The sequence below is a fragment of the Macrotis lagotis genome, chromosome 3 (assembly GCF_037893015.1).
Source record: "Macrotis lagotis isolate mMagLag1 chromosome 3, bilby.v1.9.chrom.fasta, whole genome shotgun sequence".
Taxonomy (NCBI): domain Eukaryota; kingdom Metazoa; phylum Chordata; class Mammalia; order Peramelemorphia; family Peramelidae; genus Macrotis; species Macrotis lagotis.
Window position 1 is genome coordinate 268,667,057 of NC_133660.1, and position 20,608 is coordinate 268,687,664.

Consider the following 20,608-nt stretch of genomic DNA (forward strand, 5'->3'; position numbering starts at 1 on the left):
GTGGGGAGCCCAACTAGAACCCCATTGCAGTGTAGGTGTTAGACCCATAACCTCCTTACACCATATGCCAGTTAAACTTCAGCTGGACATATGACCAAATAAGGTTTACAAAGTGCTTCACAAATAGTTGTTCATTTTATCTTCATAACCCTAGAAGGTATGTTATATTGTTTCCATTTTACAGATGAGGAAAATGGAACAGACAGAGGTTAAGACTGACTTCACTCTTTTCTTTTTTTTGTTATTTTTATTTCATTAAATATTTCTCAATTACATGTAAACAATTTTAACATTCATTTAAAAAAAATTTAAGATTCAAACTTTCTTTCTCCCTCCTGCCTCTCCTACACCCACTGAGAAGGCAAGAGATCTATTGGTTATATATGTGATGACTTAACTGACAACCCAACTTAGATTTACCTAGTGTAGTTACCTAGTTATCTAACTTGTTTAAGGTCACATTGTTAGCTAGTGTAGATGTCTGAGGCAGGAGTTGAACTTGGGTCTTCCTGACTCCAGTTCAATATTCTTTCCACTATGCCTCTAGCTGCCACTAGAGGAATGAGAAAGCAACTCTTTCAGATCCAAGGATAAGAAAAATCATGGCCAAATAAGGGATAGAGAGCTCACTGAAGATAAAAGGGAGAGTTTTGATTATATAAAGTTAAAAAAAGTTTTCTACAAACAAATCCAAAAAAAAAGTTAAGATTTGAAGGAATAAACAGTTAACTGGGGGGGGGGGGGGGACTCCATTGCAAGTTTCTCACCTAAAGGTCTCATTTCCAAGATGTATAATAAACTGATTTAATTTTGTGATACCAAAAGCCAGAGCCATTTTCCAGTTGATAAATGGTTAAGGATATGAATAAGTGGTTCTCAATGGAAGAAATCCAAGCTATTTATAACCACATAAAAAAAATTCCAAGTTCCTAATAATTAGAAAAATGCCAACTAAAGAGACTGGTTGTCTAATTAAATATAGAAAGGTTCCACATTGTACTCATCTCACTGGCAAAGCTAGCAAAAAAAGGGATACTGTCTACCATTGGAGGGAACTGTAGGTTAATATTGAAAGTTAGAGTTGACCTCCTCACCCTCGAGTCCACTGAGATCATTTAGCACTCTGAATGTAGATGCTCCTAGGGGTGGTAGAATCCAGAGCAGAGTCCAAGAAACAGATCCTAGGAGGACATGGCCCTTTCCAAGAGCATATGAAGAAATTTTTTGGGTCAAGATACAACCAAGAGATCAGTCCAGTAGCAGAGACCCAGAGAAATAAAGGACTTGGTCACAAGGACATCACAAGTACCTGGAAAGAATATAGCAAGAGGAAGGCCCTCAAAGTGGGGTGGTTGAAGGGGGTAATGAGCCTCGCCCAGTCCATCCCAGAGCTCCACCAGTGAAAATGCCCTTGCCTCAGCAGTGTTTTATTCTTCACCCGTAATACTATGTGGTTGGGTGTTGAGCCACATGGACAGCCAAAGATGAGACTAGATTTGAAGATGGGGAATAGCTATAACAATCCTTTTCTAAATGCTTTAAAACAAACTTAAATTTTCATTCAAAGTAAAAGTGCCTAGCTGCTGACAGCCATTATAGGTTTCAAGTTTCAAGACTTACATGATTAGATTGGATATTTTGTGACAACTTTGCGGTAATGACACATTTTGTCAGGTCTTATTAAGTAAAATTGAAGCAGACATTAAAAAAAGGAATGAACCAAGAATTAAAAAAAATACAATTGTATATGGAATAAGGGCTTTAGAGGAAAAGATTGAAAAGGGAATGAATAGCTTAGATAAGGTGGAAAGCCTTATCCAAATAATGAATTAGAAAATTAAAATTGAAAAATTAGGATAGACCAAACAGAAATCATCAGTTTCATCAGACCCCAAGAAATACTAGAACAAAATCAAAGATATTTAAAATAGAAGAAAAGTTGAGCTATGTATTATTAAAACCTGATATGTATCTTGTTTATTGATGATTAAGTCATTGATTAATTGGTGTCAGAGGACCTCTGTTTATATCCCAGGTCTTCCACTTAATGTCACTCCATGGGAGTCACTGCATTTGATGACCAATAAGACACCTTGCACCTCTAAGTCTATGACTTTTTTGATTAGGTTTTTTTTTTTTGCAAGGCAAATGGGGTTAAGTGGCTTGCCCAAGGCCACACAGCTAGGTAATTATTAAGTGTCTGAGACCAGATTTGAACCCAGGTACTCCTGACTCCAGGGCTGGTGCTTTATCCACTGCGCCACCTAGCTGCCCCTAAGTCTATGACTCTTAAGATCCTTGTTTGAACTCTTTTAGGTGACTTTGCCTTTATCTATGAACATATTATTTTCATCAATAGAATGTGAGTTTCTTGAGGGCTGTATCTCCAGCACCTTCCACAGTGTCTTTTTGAGAAAAAAAATTTTAATGAACAAAAATTTGTTTTCAGTTGAATTATTCAATTTACAATAAATGCTTGTAGGTACAGTCTAATGGGGGGAGACAATGTGCACACATATGTACAAAGAAACTTTGTACAGGCACTTAACAGAGGGAAGGCAGTGAAGTTGGAAACACTTTCTTAGGAAGCCCTGGAGTCAGGAGGACCTGAGTTCAAGTAGGAAGCCCTGGAGTCAGGAGGACCTGAGTTCAAGTCCTACCTCAGACACCTAATAATTGCCTAACTGTGTGACCTTGGGCAAGTCACTTAATCCCATTTCCTTACATAAATTTTTTTTTTAAAGTGGGGTTTTAGTTGGGGCTTCAGGGAAGCCAGGCTAGGTTAGAATACTTGGCTGAGGAGGGAGCTGAGAGATGGAGAGTCTGGTTTATAGAACAGCCAAGAGGGAGGCCAGGATCACAGAGTCAAATAGCACTATGGGAGAGGCATGGGGGCAAAGCGATGAAGAGCATCATGCGTCTGATCTTAGAGGCACTGGGAGCTACAGAATTTATTGAGTACGTGTGGCATGAGGGGTGACAGGATTGGACCTTCTCTTTAGAAGAGCACACTAGTGGCTCAATGGAGGATTAATTGGAGTAGGGAAGAGACTTGAGAAACTATTGCAGCAGTCCAGACCTGAAGTGACTGTGACCAGGACCAGAGGAGAGGAAGGGGTGCATTGCAATGATGGTGCAAAGGTGAAATCAACAGGCCTTGGAGGTAACTTGGATATGGGGGGGGGGTAAAAAGAGGGGAGGTTGAGAGATAGTGAGTCTAGCATGACTCTTGGGTTATAAGTCTAGGGGACCTCTGTCTACACCAACAGGGAAGGGAGGAGGAGGAGGTGTTTTGGGGGGAAAATAAGTGAATTTGTTTTGGATATATTGAGTTTAATATATTAATCTCCTGAATATCCAGATTGAGATTTCTGAAAGTCAGTTGGAGACTATGCCCAACCCTGTCCAAAACGCTGGGGATATAAATGAGAAAAAAGAAAGCCAGTTCTTACTCTGAAGGAGCTGATGATCTAATGAGGGAGGATGACACACAAAAAGATGTAGGGGTGGAGGACCAGGGGCATGGTATTTTGTGGAGTCCAAACCAAGAAGAGCTCTTCAGATTCCAGTTCTCTATTAAGAAAAGTTTTGGCAGGAATTTAGTGCTTTACCTTTTTCTTTTTACCTCCCACTGAGAAAACAAAAAGGAAATCAAATCTTTGTCATGAAAAAATAATAATTAAGCAAACCAAATTCTCACCTTGACTATGTTCAGCTATGTATCTCTCATTTTAAATTCTATTTTTATCACTTTTCTGTAAGTGGGAGCTAGCATTCTTCATTAGTCCTCTGGAATTGTGGTTGGGCAATTTAGGGCTGATCAAAGTAATTAAGTCTTTCAAAGGTGTTTGTTTTTTACGGTGTTATTATTGACATATGAATTATTCTGGTTCGAATCATTTAACTCTGCTTCAGTTCATATAGATCTTCTCTTTATCATGACTTATAGCATGATAGTATTGCATTGTATTTATATACTATATTTTGTTCAAAACTTCCCCCATTATTAGGAATCCTCATAATTTCTAGTCCTTTGCTATAATAAAAAGAGTTACTATAATATAAAAAGAGTGTACCATGATATACTTAATAAACCACTTGACTTAGCACAGTACCTGAGGTTTATATAGTATGCACTTAACAAATTTTAATGACCAACTTTATTGACTAGCTCCTTTGGGGTAAAGGTGAAGTAGTGCATTGCAAGGGCAAAAGACATATATAGTCAAGCAACTCTTATTGTTTTAAATTTGGTTTTTACAAGGCAAGGCAGTTCATTGACTTGCCTAAGGTCACACAGCTACTTAATTATTATGTGTCTGAGATCACATTTGAACTCAGGTTCTCCTGACTCCAGGGTTGCACCATCGAGCTGCCCCTAGCCAAGCAACTCTTGGAGCCTAGTTTTAAATCTAGCACAGTGTTTTATACGTAATAGGTAATTTGTTGAAATTATTCAAATCTGAACTGAAGGACCTTCATATACAGCCTATTAGAACTGAATGTGATACAACCACGCAATGTTAAAGTTTCAGGGACCTTTGAACATAGATCCTGTCCGAACTGGAGGTGCTCTAGTCCAGGTGTATCAAAGAAATAGGGGCCAGTAATCTGTACTGAAGGATCCCTGTGGGCCACATGCAGGCAATATCACCTATGTTTCATTGTAATTTTATTTATTTTGTAAACTATTTTCCAATTACATTTTAATCTGATCCTTGGTCATGTGTTTTGACTCCTCTGATCCAGAACATAGAATATCAGAGCAGGAAGGAACCTTAGAACTGCAAGTTAACATTAGAAGTTATCAGGATTTGAGAGATTATTTATTCCAACCTTTTCATTGTATAGTTTTGGAGTAGCATTAACATTGGTAATTTTTTTTTTTTATATTTTCTGTCAGATCCCTTCTTCTGACAGGCTGCAATCTGTTAAGATGAGGTTATTTTTTGGGGAATTCTAAACTAAAAAACTAAGTTGACAGTTTGTTCACTTATTAAAGACTAGTGGAGAGTCTTAACTCCTCAAACCAAAATAATTCTCCCTGACTACAGGTGCTTTGTAAAATGTTAAGAAATATCTCTTACATATTTTGTACACAATGTTTCTTCCTCTGGCATCCTTTGCATGTTCAACTTAACAACTATTCTAAATTCTCTTTGCCACATTAGAATCATAGAATTTAAAAGCTCAGAAGTATGTCACGTTCTCTAGTTCTTGCCATCCTTGAGGCAGAATTCTCTCTTAAAATATCCCAGCAAATGATTCTTCAGAATTTGCTTGAATATCTCTCAAAATAAAGCATTCACTACTTTGTCCATTCCATCTTTGGACAGCTATGCTTACTAGGAAAATTTTCTTATTCGTTTTTTTTTTTAGTCTCTATACCGATTGGACCTTGTCATTTCACATACAGTTTCTGTGCTATGTAGTGACCAAAAGAAGAGAATGTCTCTGTCCTAATCTATTTTCAAGAGGAACTTATGTTCTATCAGCAAAAACACAGATAAGAAAATATGAAATAGCAGTGGATAGAGCACCAGTCCTGGAGTCAGGAGTCCAAATCCAGCCTCAGACACTTAATAATTACCTAGCTGTGTGGCCTTGGGCAAGCCACTTAACCCCATTGCCTTACAAACACTTTAAAAAAAAGAAAGAAAAGAAAATATGAAATACATTCAAGTAAATATCTAGTAATTTGAAGGTTGAGTTTCCAGTTGGGGAAGTCAGGGAAGGTCTCATGTAGAAGGTGACACTTGACCCGACCAGCTGTCCCCCCTGGCACCTTGCCACCTGCTTCACTGCTGCTCTCTTCTCCTTACCTGGAAGAGTGTGGCAGAACCTGCAGGCCCCTCCAGGGGGTGAGCTCATCCAACTCTGCTATAGGATTGAGTTGCTGTGATTGGTAAGTCAGTCCAAATACCCCTCTCCCCCGCCCCCTCCCCCCATCTCTGGTTGACCCAGACCATGCTTCACATCCCGTCCAGTCATCCAGCCTTAGCATCTGTACTGTGGCCACTACTCAGGAAGCCCTCTGGTCCCTATGCCCTTTCTCTCTCAGTTCACAGACATACCCATTTCCCAGAAGCTGTTCTAGACCCCTAAGTCTTGTCTTCAGGCTCTATGTGATTCCCACCTGTGCAGGTATGAGTGAGGGGCCTTGCTGGTCTTTAAGCCTGCTCGTCAGTGTCTTTCTTAAATGATGATGGCTGAAACTAGACTCAGGATTATAAAACTGAGGTGACCAGGAGCAGCCCAGAAGCATACCTTTTACAGGGTTTGCACTGCTTCCATTTAAGGGCCAGAGGGTCAGTCTTCCCCACTTCCCCATCCTGACTTGTGTACTTGATTCCTTGATTCTAAGTTTGGGGTTTGGCATTTATTTTTCCATTTTAAGTTCCATCTTGTTGGATTCTGACTGTCATTCACTGGGCTAGTGATTCTTGGCTTTGTTTTATTCCCAAATTGATCATTTTACCTTTGCTTTCATTCAAGTCATTGAACAAAATAGGAGCAGGGACAGAGATCATGTCCACTTTGTTCCCAAACTGATATTCCAAAAAGATGAAGATGTCTGTGATATTCTTTGAATTGTTGCGTGCTTTATTATCTTCATGTCACTGGTGATTTTGTATAGCTTCCTGCACTGAAAAAAGGGCCAGTTTAGAAGTTCTGAAAAACAGTTATAAAAATCTCAGTCATTCTGTTGGTTACTGCAGAGGAGCACTGGTCCTCCTGGGTCTTCTTAGAAACACAAATGAAGAATCCCTTCTCTGGACATTGGGTAGAGAGAAATGTGACCCGTATTTTAGAGGGAAAAAACCAATCACTCTGACCATTTGATTCTGTCTTCTTGATGAAAGCCACAATGTTTTTTTGTAGGTTCCTTTGCCATAAGGCAAATTGCTGCCCTGGAGTCCTTGAGAAACTATAAATTAAAATGCCTTCTGGACATATCAGATTGTTGCTGGGGAGCTGCAGAAGCAATTGAATCTGGGAAGTTCACTTAACCCCAGGCTAAACCACTTGAGCTGTGATTCTTGGCAAAGCAGGTTTCCTTTTCTATAGGACTGAGGATGAGGTGGACAGGCTCAGATGATTTGAGGCATCTTGACTTTGAAGCCATATTCTCTAGTTGCACTTTTGGCTAATGTTCTGGGTGGATTGGTTACCATGCACTCTTTCCTACCAACTCTAAGAGTTTCTGGCTCCTCCGTGGATTAACTATGGGCACAGAACTTTGGCACATTTAACCAAAGCTTTTTAACTTAGATTAAAAAAAAGTACAAGCTCTCAGTGCTTGGGTTCATTTTGTTTTTATGAAGCATGAGACTGGAGTGTAGGATGTCTGATCCTTTGGAAAGGGTCTGAGTGGAGTATTGTTTCAGAGTGGTTGTGAGGAAAGCATTTTGTAAATCTTATGACATGAAAGTGTGAGATAAATAATACAATAGCATGAATTATTTTATATATTCATTAATAATAATCATTGCAACAATTCTTTATTGAGCATATCCTATGACTCACTTAAATGTCTCATGTTTGAATGGGTTGCTGTGGACATATTTATAAATGTGTGTTATAGTGTAGGCCTATTGTCTGCACCAGAATTGCATTGGATACATGACCCTTAGAGTTGGTCTGAACTGGATCCAGATTTAATTAAATGAGTTGGATTACCTTTGAGAGGTATTTTTGATGACCTCAGACTTCTCCCTGAAACAAGGTTTCTTCATTTAATTGTGAATCCCATCTTTTTAATCAAATTTGTTCTTTAAAAAAATGTTTTTTAAATAAATGTTTTATTCATGTTCTTTAAACCTTGTTGTCATTTCCCATAACTGCCTTTAAAGCACATCCCACCTTTCACTTTCTGTGGCACCATTTGTTCCTCCATTACAACAAAAAAGTATAGTTAAGCCAAACAAAGAAGCATACTGGCTATGTGGGGTGGCTTGTGTCCAATAACATCTAGATATGACCACTTTTAACTGTCAGTCTGCTACAGTCATTCTTTGCTTGATCATGCTGTCATTCTCACAGCTTTCTGGATTTATTTCTTTTATATCACTGTAGTCATCATGTGGATTGTTCTGACAGGCTTCACTTAGTTCTGCACTAGTTCCTAACAAATCCTCCTGTCTTCCAGACTTTTTATAGTCATTGTTTTTACTGGGCTTCCGTCCTCCTCTCCCACATTCATATTAGAATGTGATTAGCCGCTCCCCAGTCAAGGTGCTGTTTTTGTGTTTATGGGGCTTTCCTGCCCCTTTGACCTCCTTGGGAAGGTAGCGAGCAGTCAAGATGGAGCTGATGAAAAATCCACAAGCTCTGGAAAGAGACAGGCCACAGGGACTGAGCCGATTTGAAGGGTCAGTTCGGAGGGCAGAGAGTGCAAGTTGTCTGCCGGCCGGCTGTGCAACAACCTGGAGGAGGGCATGACCCAGAGGGACTAGAGTAAGGAAAGGCTTGAGGCAGAGACACCACTTAGGAGGATGTTGCAATACTCTAGGTAAGAAGTGCTAAGGGCCTGCACTAACATGGTGTTTGAGTGCGGAGGGAAGAAAAACCAGGTGCCAGAGATGTTGTGAAGGGCAAAGTGGCAGCATATGTTAGCTAATTGAATATGTGGAGGGAATGAGATCAAAGTTACAGATCTTTGGGACTGGAAAAATGTGTTTGAGTTGTCTCTGGGATAACTAGTTTGAAATGTCCAGAAGGCACTTATTGGAGAAAAGAGGTTAAATGTCAGGGGACAGAGTAAATCTGTAGTGGACATATAGATCTCTAAGTCATCTACATGGAGATAGTAATTAAACCCGTGGTAGCTAATATGGTGACCAGGAGACAAAGAATAGTGAGGACAAGAGGGATATATATATATATATAATCATATATTAATATATATAATATTATATATAATATACATATATGCATATATATGTACACACATATAAATTTAGTTGTTTTCAGTCATGTCTGACTTGTGATCCCATTTTTGGGTTTTCCTGGCAAAGATGCTGGAGTGGTTTGCCATTTCCTTCTCTAGTTCATTTTACAGTTGAAGATCTGAGGCAAATAGGGTGAAGTGACTTGCCTAGGATCACACAGCTCGTAAGTGTCTAAGGTCAGATTTGGCCTCAGTAAGTTGAATCTTGTTGACTCCAGGTCTAGTGCTCTAGCTTCTGTCCAACCCCCAAGAAGGTTAAGAGCTGCTCATAGTCAGGGAATGTAATTTGTATGATGAACCAGCAAAGACGATTAAGAAAGAAGCACCTAGACAGTGAGGAGGAGAACCAGGAGAGCAGTGGCATAAAAACCTAGAGAGGAGAGAGTATCCGGGGGAGAGGGTAGTCAACCATATATCAAGTAAGATGAAGACTGAGAAAAATCTGTCAGAGTCACAGATAATTGGTAACTTTGGAGAGGACAGTTTTAGTTATGGGATGAGGTTGTAAACCAGATTGCAAAAGTTTCAGGAATGAGAGAGATGAGAGAAAATGAGTATTACAAAATAGTGTTGAAATCTTCTGGGAGTTCTGCTCAGAAAGAAAAGAAAGAAATACAGGACAATAGCTTGAGGAGATCATAGGGAAGTGCAAGTTTGATTTTTTTTTTTAAGACTGGGTGGGGGAATTTGGACATTTTTGAAAGTAGTTGGGAAGGAACCAGATTGAAGGTCAGAATGAGGATGAGGATGATTGAAGGGGCAGTCTACTTGAGAAGAAGGTAGGAAGTTGGATCAAGGGCACATGGAGAGTGGTTGACCTTGACAAGAAGGGCCATCTCAGTGTTGGAGACTTGGGGGAAGGGAGAAAATAGCAAGAAGAAGTTGAGAGGTTTTGAGTTGAAGAGAAAGATGAAAGAAGAAATTCATGGTAAATGACCTTTTTTTCTCAGTAAAGTAAAAGGTGTAGTTCTTAGCTGAAGGAGTAGGAGGAGAGGGATGCATGGAAGAATTGAGAAGACAAGAGGTGTGAAAGAGTTTCTAAAGGAGTGAAATGGGGAGTCAATTAGAGAAGAATAAAAGCATAGCCTTCCTGCAAGGAGGGCCCAGTTAAAGTTGGAGAACCTGAATTTATATTGGTTATGTGACTTCCTCCAGCTCCATTAATCAGCATGTGAGTTGGAGAGGAGAAGGCAGATGGGGTTTGGCAAAGAAGAAACAATGATCAGACAAGGGAATAAAGGATTCAACATTTGATGGCAGTGTAGAATTAAACTGGCTAATTACACAGAGTTAAGATTTGCAAGGGAGCAAAGTGAAGACAAAGACTCAGAAAGAACTGAAGTGTGAAGGGAATTAAGATCATAATGAAGATGAAGAATAGGCTTAGGAGAGGTGGCATGGGGTCAGCGAGGTCAATGTCAGAGGTTTTGATTAAAAAGGGGAAACACTTGTGGATAATGGGAAAATCCAAGGTATCACCCTCCCTGAGAAAAGGAAAGGATCACATCATAGGATCTAGAGAAATTTCAGGATTTGACTCTGGAGTTGGATAAGGAAATGGCAAACTGCTCCAGTATTTCTGCCAAGAAAACCCCCTAAAGAAGGGTTCATGAAAAGTTGGGCACAACTGAACCAAGAAAACAGCAACAACAAAGGAAATAAGTATGTTGAAATGCCCTAATATTAGGACAAGAGTTGAGGAAGCTAGTGAAATGCGTGCGCCGTTTGTACATGTGCACTTGCACACACACACACACACACACACACACACACACACAACCAGAGCGAATGCTTGAGTAGCAAGTGCATAAACCTAGGAGGGATCAAACAGGAGGGTAAGGGAGCTGCGAGGAATGAGGAAGATGGGTCACTTCTTGCTGGGTGATGCATCTTCTCTGATCTTTCAATCCTGGTTACTTTCTCTTGCAGGCGAGATGGTTCTGGGAAGCCTACTTCCAATCAATGAAATCTATTGCTTTGGCTACTCTTCAGATCATCAATGATCGGATCTACCCATATGCTGCCCTCTCTTATGAAGAGTGGAATGATCCTCCAGCTATTGTAAGTAAATTCAGGCACCCTTCTGAAATAGTGCTCTGTTGGGTCTGGGCAATATTGAAAGTACATCAATTGCAGCTTTTCAAAGAAAACAATTTGATGGGCAAGTTCAAGTTTTATGCCTGATAAATGACCAAATTGTTCTGAAAAAAGTTAAAAAATTCAAGGATTCGTTTATAAGGTTTAATATATATAGCAAGGACCCAGAATAACAATTAATGGAGCATGGATGGGGAGCAGGATGGGCCTGGACTGGATATCAAAGCACAATTCAGAGCACTCCCAAGCTTAAGGATGTTCTGTAGATGACTGAGAAGTTTGGTCCCATGCAGGGATCCTCTGCCTCCTTGTCTGAAGTCATTTCCATTAGGGAAGGGTAGGTGCCTGGAGGCCAGGATTGAATTTGTCCATTACTGTTCTGGGAGCAATAGAAATGAATATACCCATAGCATCTCAGAGGCCATCCAGCCCAGCTCCTAGCCAAAGTATTAGTCCATCATTCAACATTTATAAAGGCTATATTCTTAATCTTTTATAAACTTTGAAGTTCTTTATAGACTGCTCTTACTGTTGATTTGGCCTCTAAAGTCCATTCTTGTGACTCATTGTAGTATGGAAAAAATGCTGAGTTATTGGAGATGAGATAGTAGATCACAAATTTGGTTTGGTCTTATTGAATTAGCAAAACTTTGATTTAAGTATGGACCTGGTAACAGCCTAAGTATCTGTTAACCAAAGAACCAGACTAGCTTTGTTCAAGGAGGCATGAAATTAGTTTAACCAGAGGGTGATGAATTTTCAATTGCAGTAGCTCAAAAACTAAGGTAGCTAGGGAGCTTCATTGGTAAGACTGATAAAGTGATAAATCCTTCAAGTATTGGAATATTGATGACATCTTCCCAATTCAATTGCTTTGAGAAGAATTTCAAGGTTGAAGGAAGCTGAGTTCCCTTCACCAAAGGACTTCCCTTGGAGACTGTATGACCACTTGTTAGGGCTATTGGAAAGGGGATTCATGCCCCAGGTGCCATCCTTTAAGCAGTTCAGAGGAGCTAGAAGGAGACACAGGGATTGGAGAGAGCAAAGCAGGGGAACTTGGACTGGTTCTGAATTGTTGATCTGGCACCCACTGATAGTTCAACTTTGACTCAGAAAGAAAAGTGCTGGGGATGAAGGGGATAGTGAAAAACCAACTGGAAGAAGCTAGAAGGCTCCTGAGGGGATGAACAAGGCCCATGTCTTTTAGCAGCCCAGGGGTACACTGGCAGTCAAGGACCAGGCAGCGTAGACTGCCCCATTTGTCTGCCACTAGGCGGAATTGGCATGGCCCAACTACAGACAGGATCGAGATGGGGCCCTTCCAGGCTACCGCTCAAAGCACTATGAGCTGTGTAAAGAGAGCAAGGGGTAAGGACCTGTTCTCTGCCCATCAGAGAAATATTGGCTCAGAGGAGAGGGAGGAAAAAGGAAGGAGGCAGAATCTTATTCTTGGCCCAAAAGGTCAAATTTCTGGCCAGTGACAATTCTCTGAGTAGCCTTAGGATCCTGGAAGCAGATACAGAGCTGTGATGAAGAAGCATTCTGGTGATTTCTAATTCCTTCCTAATAGCTCTTGCAGTTGAGGATGAACTGGTCTTTGTCTTTTCTCTTGGCCTCAGAGGAGCAGAGCTGATTGAAAGCCCATCTTGGGTATTCTGGCCATCATTCAGCTAAAACAACTGACAGGAGGCCAGAGTATAATTTACTTACAGCTGTTTTATTTTTTTTCTTACCTTGAGAAATATTTCACCTACTGTAAGCAAGATCACTGGGAGGCCTGTCTGGAGGGGAGTTTTCCCTTTAGACTAAAGCTCATTTGCAATATTGGACTTTTGGAAGTAGGAGGGAGTGTAAGATCCAGTAAATTATGGTCTGGTCTGCTTTTCAGAGAGATGCTGTCATGGGTTCTTCACCTTCTCCAAATTTATTCCTAGGAGGGGAGGAGTGGGCCAGTGATTGATTAAGACTTAAGCGTGTATACATGCCATAGCAAAGTACTGTCCAGAAACAGGATGCTTCTTCCTATACTGAAGTGGGGCAATTTCCTATTTAGCTATACCACTGGATGCCCTCTCATTCTGTCCCTTACTCAAGACTAAATCGGCATTACATTTGCCCCCAAATTTACTACTTTTCTTATTTGAAGGGACTTGAAAATTCAATTAAATCAGTATTTATTAGGCATGTACTACCTTCAAGAAACTGTTTTAGATTCAAGGGATAGAAAGAAAGAAAAAGGGACAGGATAATTTCTTTGTAAGTACTTTGTATGAAGTGAGGTTTCATTTTTTAATTTGATGACTTTAAAGCAGTGGGATCAAACTCAAATAGAAATGGGTTCCTGAAGCCTACATATGACTTATAGAATGACAAATTAACGTTATCTATATTATATTGTATTTTTATTTAATCTGTTAAACTTTTCAGTTCCATTTGGCTACTGGAAGTTTTTTTAGGCCATCTGACACCTTTGCAAATAGAAAGGAAGGGATATCAGTTGCCATACGGGGCACAGGATGTAAAGCCAAGACCAGTCTGTTGGTAGTATATCACTAAGAAGAGTGCAAGAGAGAGTTGTGAGCATGCTTGCCATGCCTTAGCAGATAATTCAGTGATTCATTATTGTATCCTGACTCCCTGATTGCAAAGTTATTGTTTAATAGCTTTCTCTCTACCCCTTAGAATATTACTAATTTCTCTAAACCTCTGAATTGGAATATAATGGGACTTGGAACTATGTTAGGTATAGAATAAGTAATTAAGTATAGAATGGATGCAATGGATAGAATACTGGGCTTGAAACTAGAAACTTATCTTCATGGGTTCAAATCTGGCTTCCAGTACTTACTAGCTGAGTTACCCTGGTCAAGTCATATAAATCATTTTTTTACCTCAGTTCCTTATCAGTAAAATGAGCTGGAGAAGGAAAAGGCTCTAGTATCTCTCGAGAAGAGGACTCCAAAATGGCATCATGAAGGATTGGACATGACTGAAAGGATTCAGTGAGGACGACAGGTTTAAAATAGACTGTGCTAAAACTTCAACTGCTTCTGCTACATTTACATAGAATCCAGAGTTTTCTCAGTTGAGATACTCAGATAGCAGTCCTTATTTGCTAAGATGCTGGCTGTGTCCTTTACCTTAAGGTATCATTCATCTATAGGTCCTCACAAGTTACACATAAGTATGAGGCCCAAGAGCTCCACTTGAGACTATTATGTTGAAAATATAGATGTTTCAGAAATTTTTTTGCTATTCAAATTGTTTCCCTTTACTTTTAGACTCTGTAGGATGATTTTCTGGTACTTCAAATCAACCTTGCTTAACTTGTTAGCATCATCTTCATTCCACTGCTTAGGTTTGGAAAATGCATTCATGAAATTTAGACAGATTTGTGCTCATTCTAAATGTTTATAATAACCTCCATTCTATATGTAAGGAACAGAGTTTAATTAGAAATGCAGCCAACTAACAAGTTTACTAGTCCTTCCCTGTATATAGGCATACCCTACTTCTTGCCTAAGTCACTTATGAATTGTGGATGAGACTATATATAATAATGATGTTGATAATTTTTTTTTTTTTTGCTGAAGAGAATTCCAGTGAAACCACTGGCATAGAGAATTCCCAGAGAGGAAATTCCATCTACTGTTGCAGATTAAAAACGCCTGTGGAACTTATACTTCTAAAGAGTTGCTTGGGTTATTAAATTGTTAAATGACTTGCCCAGGGTCACACAAGGTTTTGGCTTGAACTCAAGTTTTCTTGATTCTAAGGCTAGATTTTTATTATGCCACATTACCTCTGAACAACAATAGCAGAAATAATAATACATAGCCTTTTGCTGTAAATATTTTAGTGTCAATGGTGCCATCCACTAAAGTGGCAAACCATGAGAGCACTGAAATATCTTGAAGACATAAATACTTGTATAATGAGGCAATACTATATAATAAAAATTGGAAACATATCCCCACCTATAATAAATGGCTTCATATTGCCTTTTTTTCCAATATTATCCTTAGCTTCAAGTCATATGACAATATATTGCTCATTAATGTAGGACAGTCACAAAAAAGTAAGTTCATCCTTGAGTCTGGATTAAATAAAATAAGAGAAAAAATTGACGAGTTAATAAAATCTGAAGAGAAAAAAGTACCAAAAAGAGTCAGAAAAAAAAATGGCATCTGCTTTAGCCATCTTGAACAATAAATTCCTTGAGTATTGGACAGAAAGTGTAAAACCATTTCAGAACCTGCACTACAGTATAGGTGGCAGTTCTTGCTAGGGATAGTCCATAGGAAGAAAAGTGGAAGAATCAAAGGATGTGGACAAGGCCCGACAATATATAGTCTCTGGCAGAAGTGACTTGAAAGAATTATCGAAGATCTGTGAAAAGGCAATGGAAGGTTATAAAATGAAGCATATTGGAAATTTGAGATCCTCTTAATCAGTAATTGGAAACAAAAGGTAAAAGTTTAAGATGATTCAAGAATTCCAAACATTGTAAAGAACAAAGGAAACAGTTCGACATCAATTACAAAACTTGACTACAGAGTCTTGAGAAGTAAAGGAATCTGGAGCAAGACAGAAAGAGGGAGGATTTGAGAAATGCTATGCATCTCTATGTTCCCATGAAGTCCAACCCAGTGAAAAGGAAGGTTGGATCAAACTAGCTTGCATGTCATTAATGCAGGGAGCAACAGAATAGTTACATCAAACGACCTTATTGATATTCTAGCCTCTGCAAAATTGCATCAGGGCCAGCTAAGGTCCAAAATTATTGACTTGAAAGCTTCACAGTAACTTATGAATTACTTGCAAAGCAATTTCCAAGCTTACTTTCTTTTTTTTTAGGGTTTTTTTTTTTTTGCAAGGCAAACGGGGTTAAGTGGCTTGCCCAGGGCCACACGCCTAGCTAATTATTAAGTGTCTGAGACCGGATTTGAACCCAGGTACTCCTGACTCCAAGGCTGATGCTCTATCCACTATGCCACCTAGCCGCCCCCAAGCTTACTTTCAGACATAAACCTCATTCCACCTTCTCTTAACAGGAGATACAAATCCAATTCATGTGCTTGTCATGGCATCATCTCCCTGATGTCATGGTCTTCTTTGAAAAAGAAGGACAAACATTAATAATTAGGAGACACCCCTTACCTGTTTTACCAAATGATGAGAATATTAATGATTCTTTCATATGTAGAACAATTGCATTTCTTGGTATATAGTATTCATAGCATCAACAGAAAAAAAAAACACGTACTTAAGAAAATAATCTCTTGTCTGTGAAGCAAAAAGGGTATGCCCCAAGGTAGTAGAATGAAAAACTTTTGCATCAATAATTATTGAGCATGCTGTTTGAAAGTGTCATTTGGGGGCGGCTAGGTGGTGCAGTAGATAGAGCACCAACCTTGGAGTCAGGAGTACCTGGGTTCAAATTCGACCTCAGATACATCATCATCATCATCATCATCATCATCATCATCATCATCATAACCTAGCTGTGTGGCCTTGGTCAAGCCACTTAATCCCATTTGCCTTGCAAAAAAACTAAAAAATAAGTGTCATTTACTCTTTTCCACAATCATGGTTTCTGCATATAGACAAAAAATCCCTATGTACAGTGACAGCTCTAGAGTATTTGATGTTCACAGGGAAAACTGTTCTCTATTTAAACCATACCTCTAACAAAATGTCATAAACAATTCACAAAAAAATTTATATTTCAGGAAGAGAGTTTAATCCCATTATGGTTCTGCCAAGTCTTAAATTGCTTATCATATCTCCTAATTAGAATGAAATATAGCTTTCAGAGTAAGGAAGGAGTTGAAGCAAAGCTTCTAATTAACCACTTGGTCTGTATGGATGACACCAAGCTTTATGAGTCCACTGAAGAAATAAATTAAACACTTGATTATGTAGAGTCTTTCTTCAATGACATCATAATATTCTTTGGACTTGAGAAGTGTAAAATTTGTATTCAATCCTAAATATTTAGATTGGAACAGGCACTGTGTTGGATGCTGAGGAAACAAAGAGAGGCTGGAAGTTTCCTTGACCTGGGAAATTCAGATCAGCTAAAGGTCTTCAAGGAATAGTAGCAGAATAGCTTTTTGTCTCTGGAATGTTTTTACCTGAGCCCCCTTCAAAAAAGATCAGAAAAACGAGATAACAACAAAAACATGAATCCTTTTAAAGCCCTTTCCACTCCATTTATTGGAAGGGGATAACAGTAAAGTGAGGGAATGCCAATCCTGATTATTACAGAGCACACGCTCTGTGTCCAAAGACTGTTGTAGTGGCTCAGAACAGAGAAGAAACAGGGGGTATCCTACTTGCTTGAAGTGTTTAGGTGCAACTGATCTTGACCACTAATGGGGTCAAGTCATGAGTATCCATGAAATGGAGAACAAGTCTGAGCCTTACATCATAAAATCAGGAACAACTTTTGACAGCAATAGGCCACAACTTCATACTGCTTTTTTTCCCACTTATATATGGAGTTTTAAGTTATACAACAGTGTACCATAGATTATTTTAGACTAGGTTGCATAGTGGTTAAAGAATTGTTCTTAGAGTCAGGGAGATTTGACTTCAAATCTTGCCTCAGAACTTACTAGCCATGTGACCCTGGGCAAGTCATTTAACTTTTCTTAGAATCGGTTGACTTATCTGTAAAATGAGAATAATTATACTACCTACCTCGCTAAATTGTGTCAACAAAATGATTATTGCACTTTTAAAATACTTTGCAAACCTTAAAGCACTCTGCAATTGCAACCATTATCAATGCAGGGCAATCATATATTATATCATTCTTAAACCCAGATAATGGCAGAAACTGAGGAATTACTTAAATTGAAGGAAAAGCCAAAGAACTCAAAGACATTGAAAATCTATTACTTAAAATAATTTTGAAAGTATTGGTCAGTAAAAGCAATGGCAAAAATTATATCATTGTCTCTATTGGTTTTGAAAAGGAGATGGATATGTTTAAATGAAAATTTGTAGAATTTTTTTTTAGTTTGACATCACAAATCCAACCAATAGACCACCTTTAACAATGTAGAATAACCCAAAGAAACTTTCATTTGCTAAAAAAAAAATCATAAACAATTGTTTCTTTCCTCATGATATCTGACAGAAATAGTCTAGAAACATTTTAGGACCTAGACCCCACACCTGTGACAATTGAGGAATGATGGAGTTCTCAATACTGTGAAAGACAAGTACCAGACAACCACCATAACAGAATTAGCTTGAGAAAACTATTGAAGACCTACAGAAAGAAACTGGAAGATCATACTACTATCTATCCAATATGCCTAATAGAAACTTTCAACACCTGACTGAAGGAGATATTAAAAAAGAAATATTTAGATTGGAATCTAGAAAACAAGCATATATCAGAAATTTTTGGTGTCATTAGCACCATTTGATGCTTACATGGAAAACTTGTTTTTTATTTGTGCAACACAATGATGTCAAGAAAAATTGAAATTAAATGCTACGCCTTCTAGGGAAACATTTTAAACTTGCTGTGGTTCTGCCTAGTCCTCTTTTGTATATTGGAGCCTGGCTTTCATATCAGTCATATCAAGTATCACATTAATCATTTCATATTCATGGACAGCGTCAAATTCCAAAGTTCCACTGTTGTGATGGTTGGGGAAGGGGTGCAAAGGGAGGAATTAAACAGCTTCTTTATCTTATGGAAATTTTCTCCAGCAAGATCAATATGTCATTTGAACTTGATAGGTCTAAAGTTCTTAACTCTTTGACAGGAAGGGATAGGTGCTGTAGAAGTTTAGATTGAATCCACAGGTCAGATTTAACCAGAATGGCAAGTCTATCCAGTATAAATGGGTTTTAAGGAGGTAACTGAGACTAATTAAGAGAGGTTACCTAGATGGTGCCATAATGCATAATCTTCCTGATTCCTCTTCCTGAGTTTCAATCTGGCCTCAGACACTTACTAACTGTGAGGTCCTGGAGAAGTCACTTAACTCTGTTTGCTTCAGTTTCTTCATCTATAAAATGAGCTAGAGAAGGAAATGGAAAACCACTCCAGTATCTTTGCCAGGAAAACCCCAAATGGGATCATGAAGTTTGATATGACTAAAAAATAACAGATATTAAGAGACCAAGTGGCATCCTGAAATCAAAGCTTAATAGGATGAATACATTTGGAGCACTTAATATCTATGCAGTATAACTTAACATATCTTTAGAACTGTGCCTGTCTTCTCTCCACCTTCTTGGCCGGAAGTCTCAACTTAACATATCTTGGCAGCCAAATGGATAACAATAAGTCTTGATAGATGTTTTAAAGCAAGCTCTCCATTGAACAAATCATTGTTACTATAGATTTGAAGATTATTGTTGATAGGTTAGTTTTAGAGGTGCAGGAACTTGTCATTTTATCCAACTCTTTGTTTTACAGATGATGAAACCAAGACCTAAGAACTTAAATAACTTATCCAAGGTCACGTGGGGATTTGCACCTAAGTTCTCTTATTCTATGTCCACTGTATTTCTTTCTACTACACCATACTGCTTCTGCCTTTTCTTCTGTGAATTGACTAGAGAGCACATTATAGTTGAAAGAGCCAAGGACTTGGCCTGTTTTTGAATCCAGGCTCCTACTTTAAAGAGCTGTATGATCTTAGGCCAATTTTTTTAAACCTCTCAGTCTTAGTTTTTTTTAATTTATAAAATGGATAAAGTAATGCTTGTGCTATCTATGTCACAGAGGTCTGGGAGAAAACCACCCGTTAAACTGCAGAGATCTATAAGGAGTAATTATTGTTTTTTCAAGTTAGACTCATGAGATTAGTGTCAGGAACACTACTGGATTGTGAAGATCTAAGTTCTAGGTCTGTGTTTCTTTGAGCAAATAACTTTAACTTTCACGTCTCGAGTTCCCAGTTTTCTATTTGAGAAGGTTGGACAGGATTTGTAGCAGTCCTCTCTGTCTCTAAAATAGAGAAGATTCTTTTGAATTGATTAGAGTTTAAAGTCTCTTAGGTCCAAAGCTACAAACTGTTTTGTCTTAATTGCTCATGACTGCCTCTGGTGTTTCAAGCATGTGTACTTGAAATCGATTTAATCATTGCCAAGAGAGGACATTTTCACTGAGCTGTGTACTCTAACTCTACACTGTAGCCGACCTCTATCCCTCTAGTTGGACAGCCAGCAAGCACACCTCTTTCCAGGCCAGGGAAGGGAAGGGGCCTCCTTTGTAAGAAGAGCATTTCATATGTGGTGTAGTCAAATGAATTTATACATTTATTTTATCTCTCCTGCGAGATACAGCATCATCAGCTGTGCCCATGGTCCCCAAAACCTTAATTCTGGTAGGATTAAAGAATGGACGTATTTGCTTTGGTCAAATTGGAAATTAATTTATCCAATAAAACTTTATCATTTTAAGATTTTCTTTAAAACTTATAGACTAGGTGGGGAGGAAGTGAGAGAGAGAGAGAGAGTGTGTGTGTGTTAGTCCTCAGAAAGTAATGTACGTCATTTTTTTTATTATGAATCAGCTATTCTCTTAGG

At 38.7% G+C, this 20,608-nt stretch overlaps 1 protein-coding gene across 1 annotated transcript in view; it reads left to right on the forward strand.

The window, feature by feature from the left end:
* Positions 1 to 20,608, forward strand: part of EXT2 (exostosin glycosyltransferase 2) — a 159,439-nt gene that overhangs the window by 62,666 nt on the left and 76,165 nt on the right. Inside the window, exon 8 of the mRNA XM_074230510.1 lies at positions 10,880 to 11,011. Within this exon, the coding sequence (XP_074086611.1) occupies positions 10,880 to 11,011 (132 nt within the window). The remainder of the gene's footprint in view (positions 1 to 10,879; positions 11,012 to 20,608) is intronic.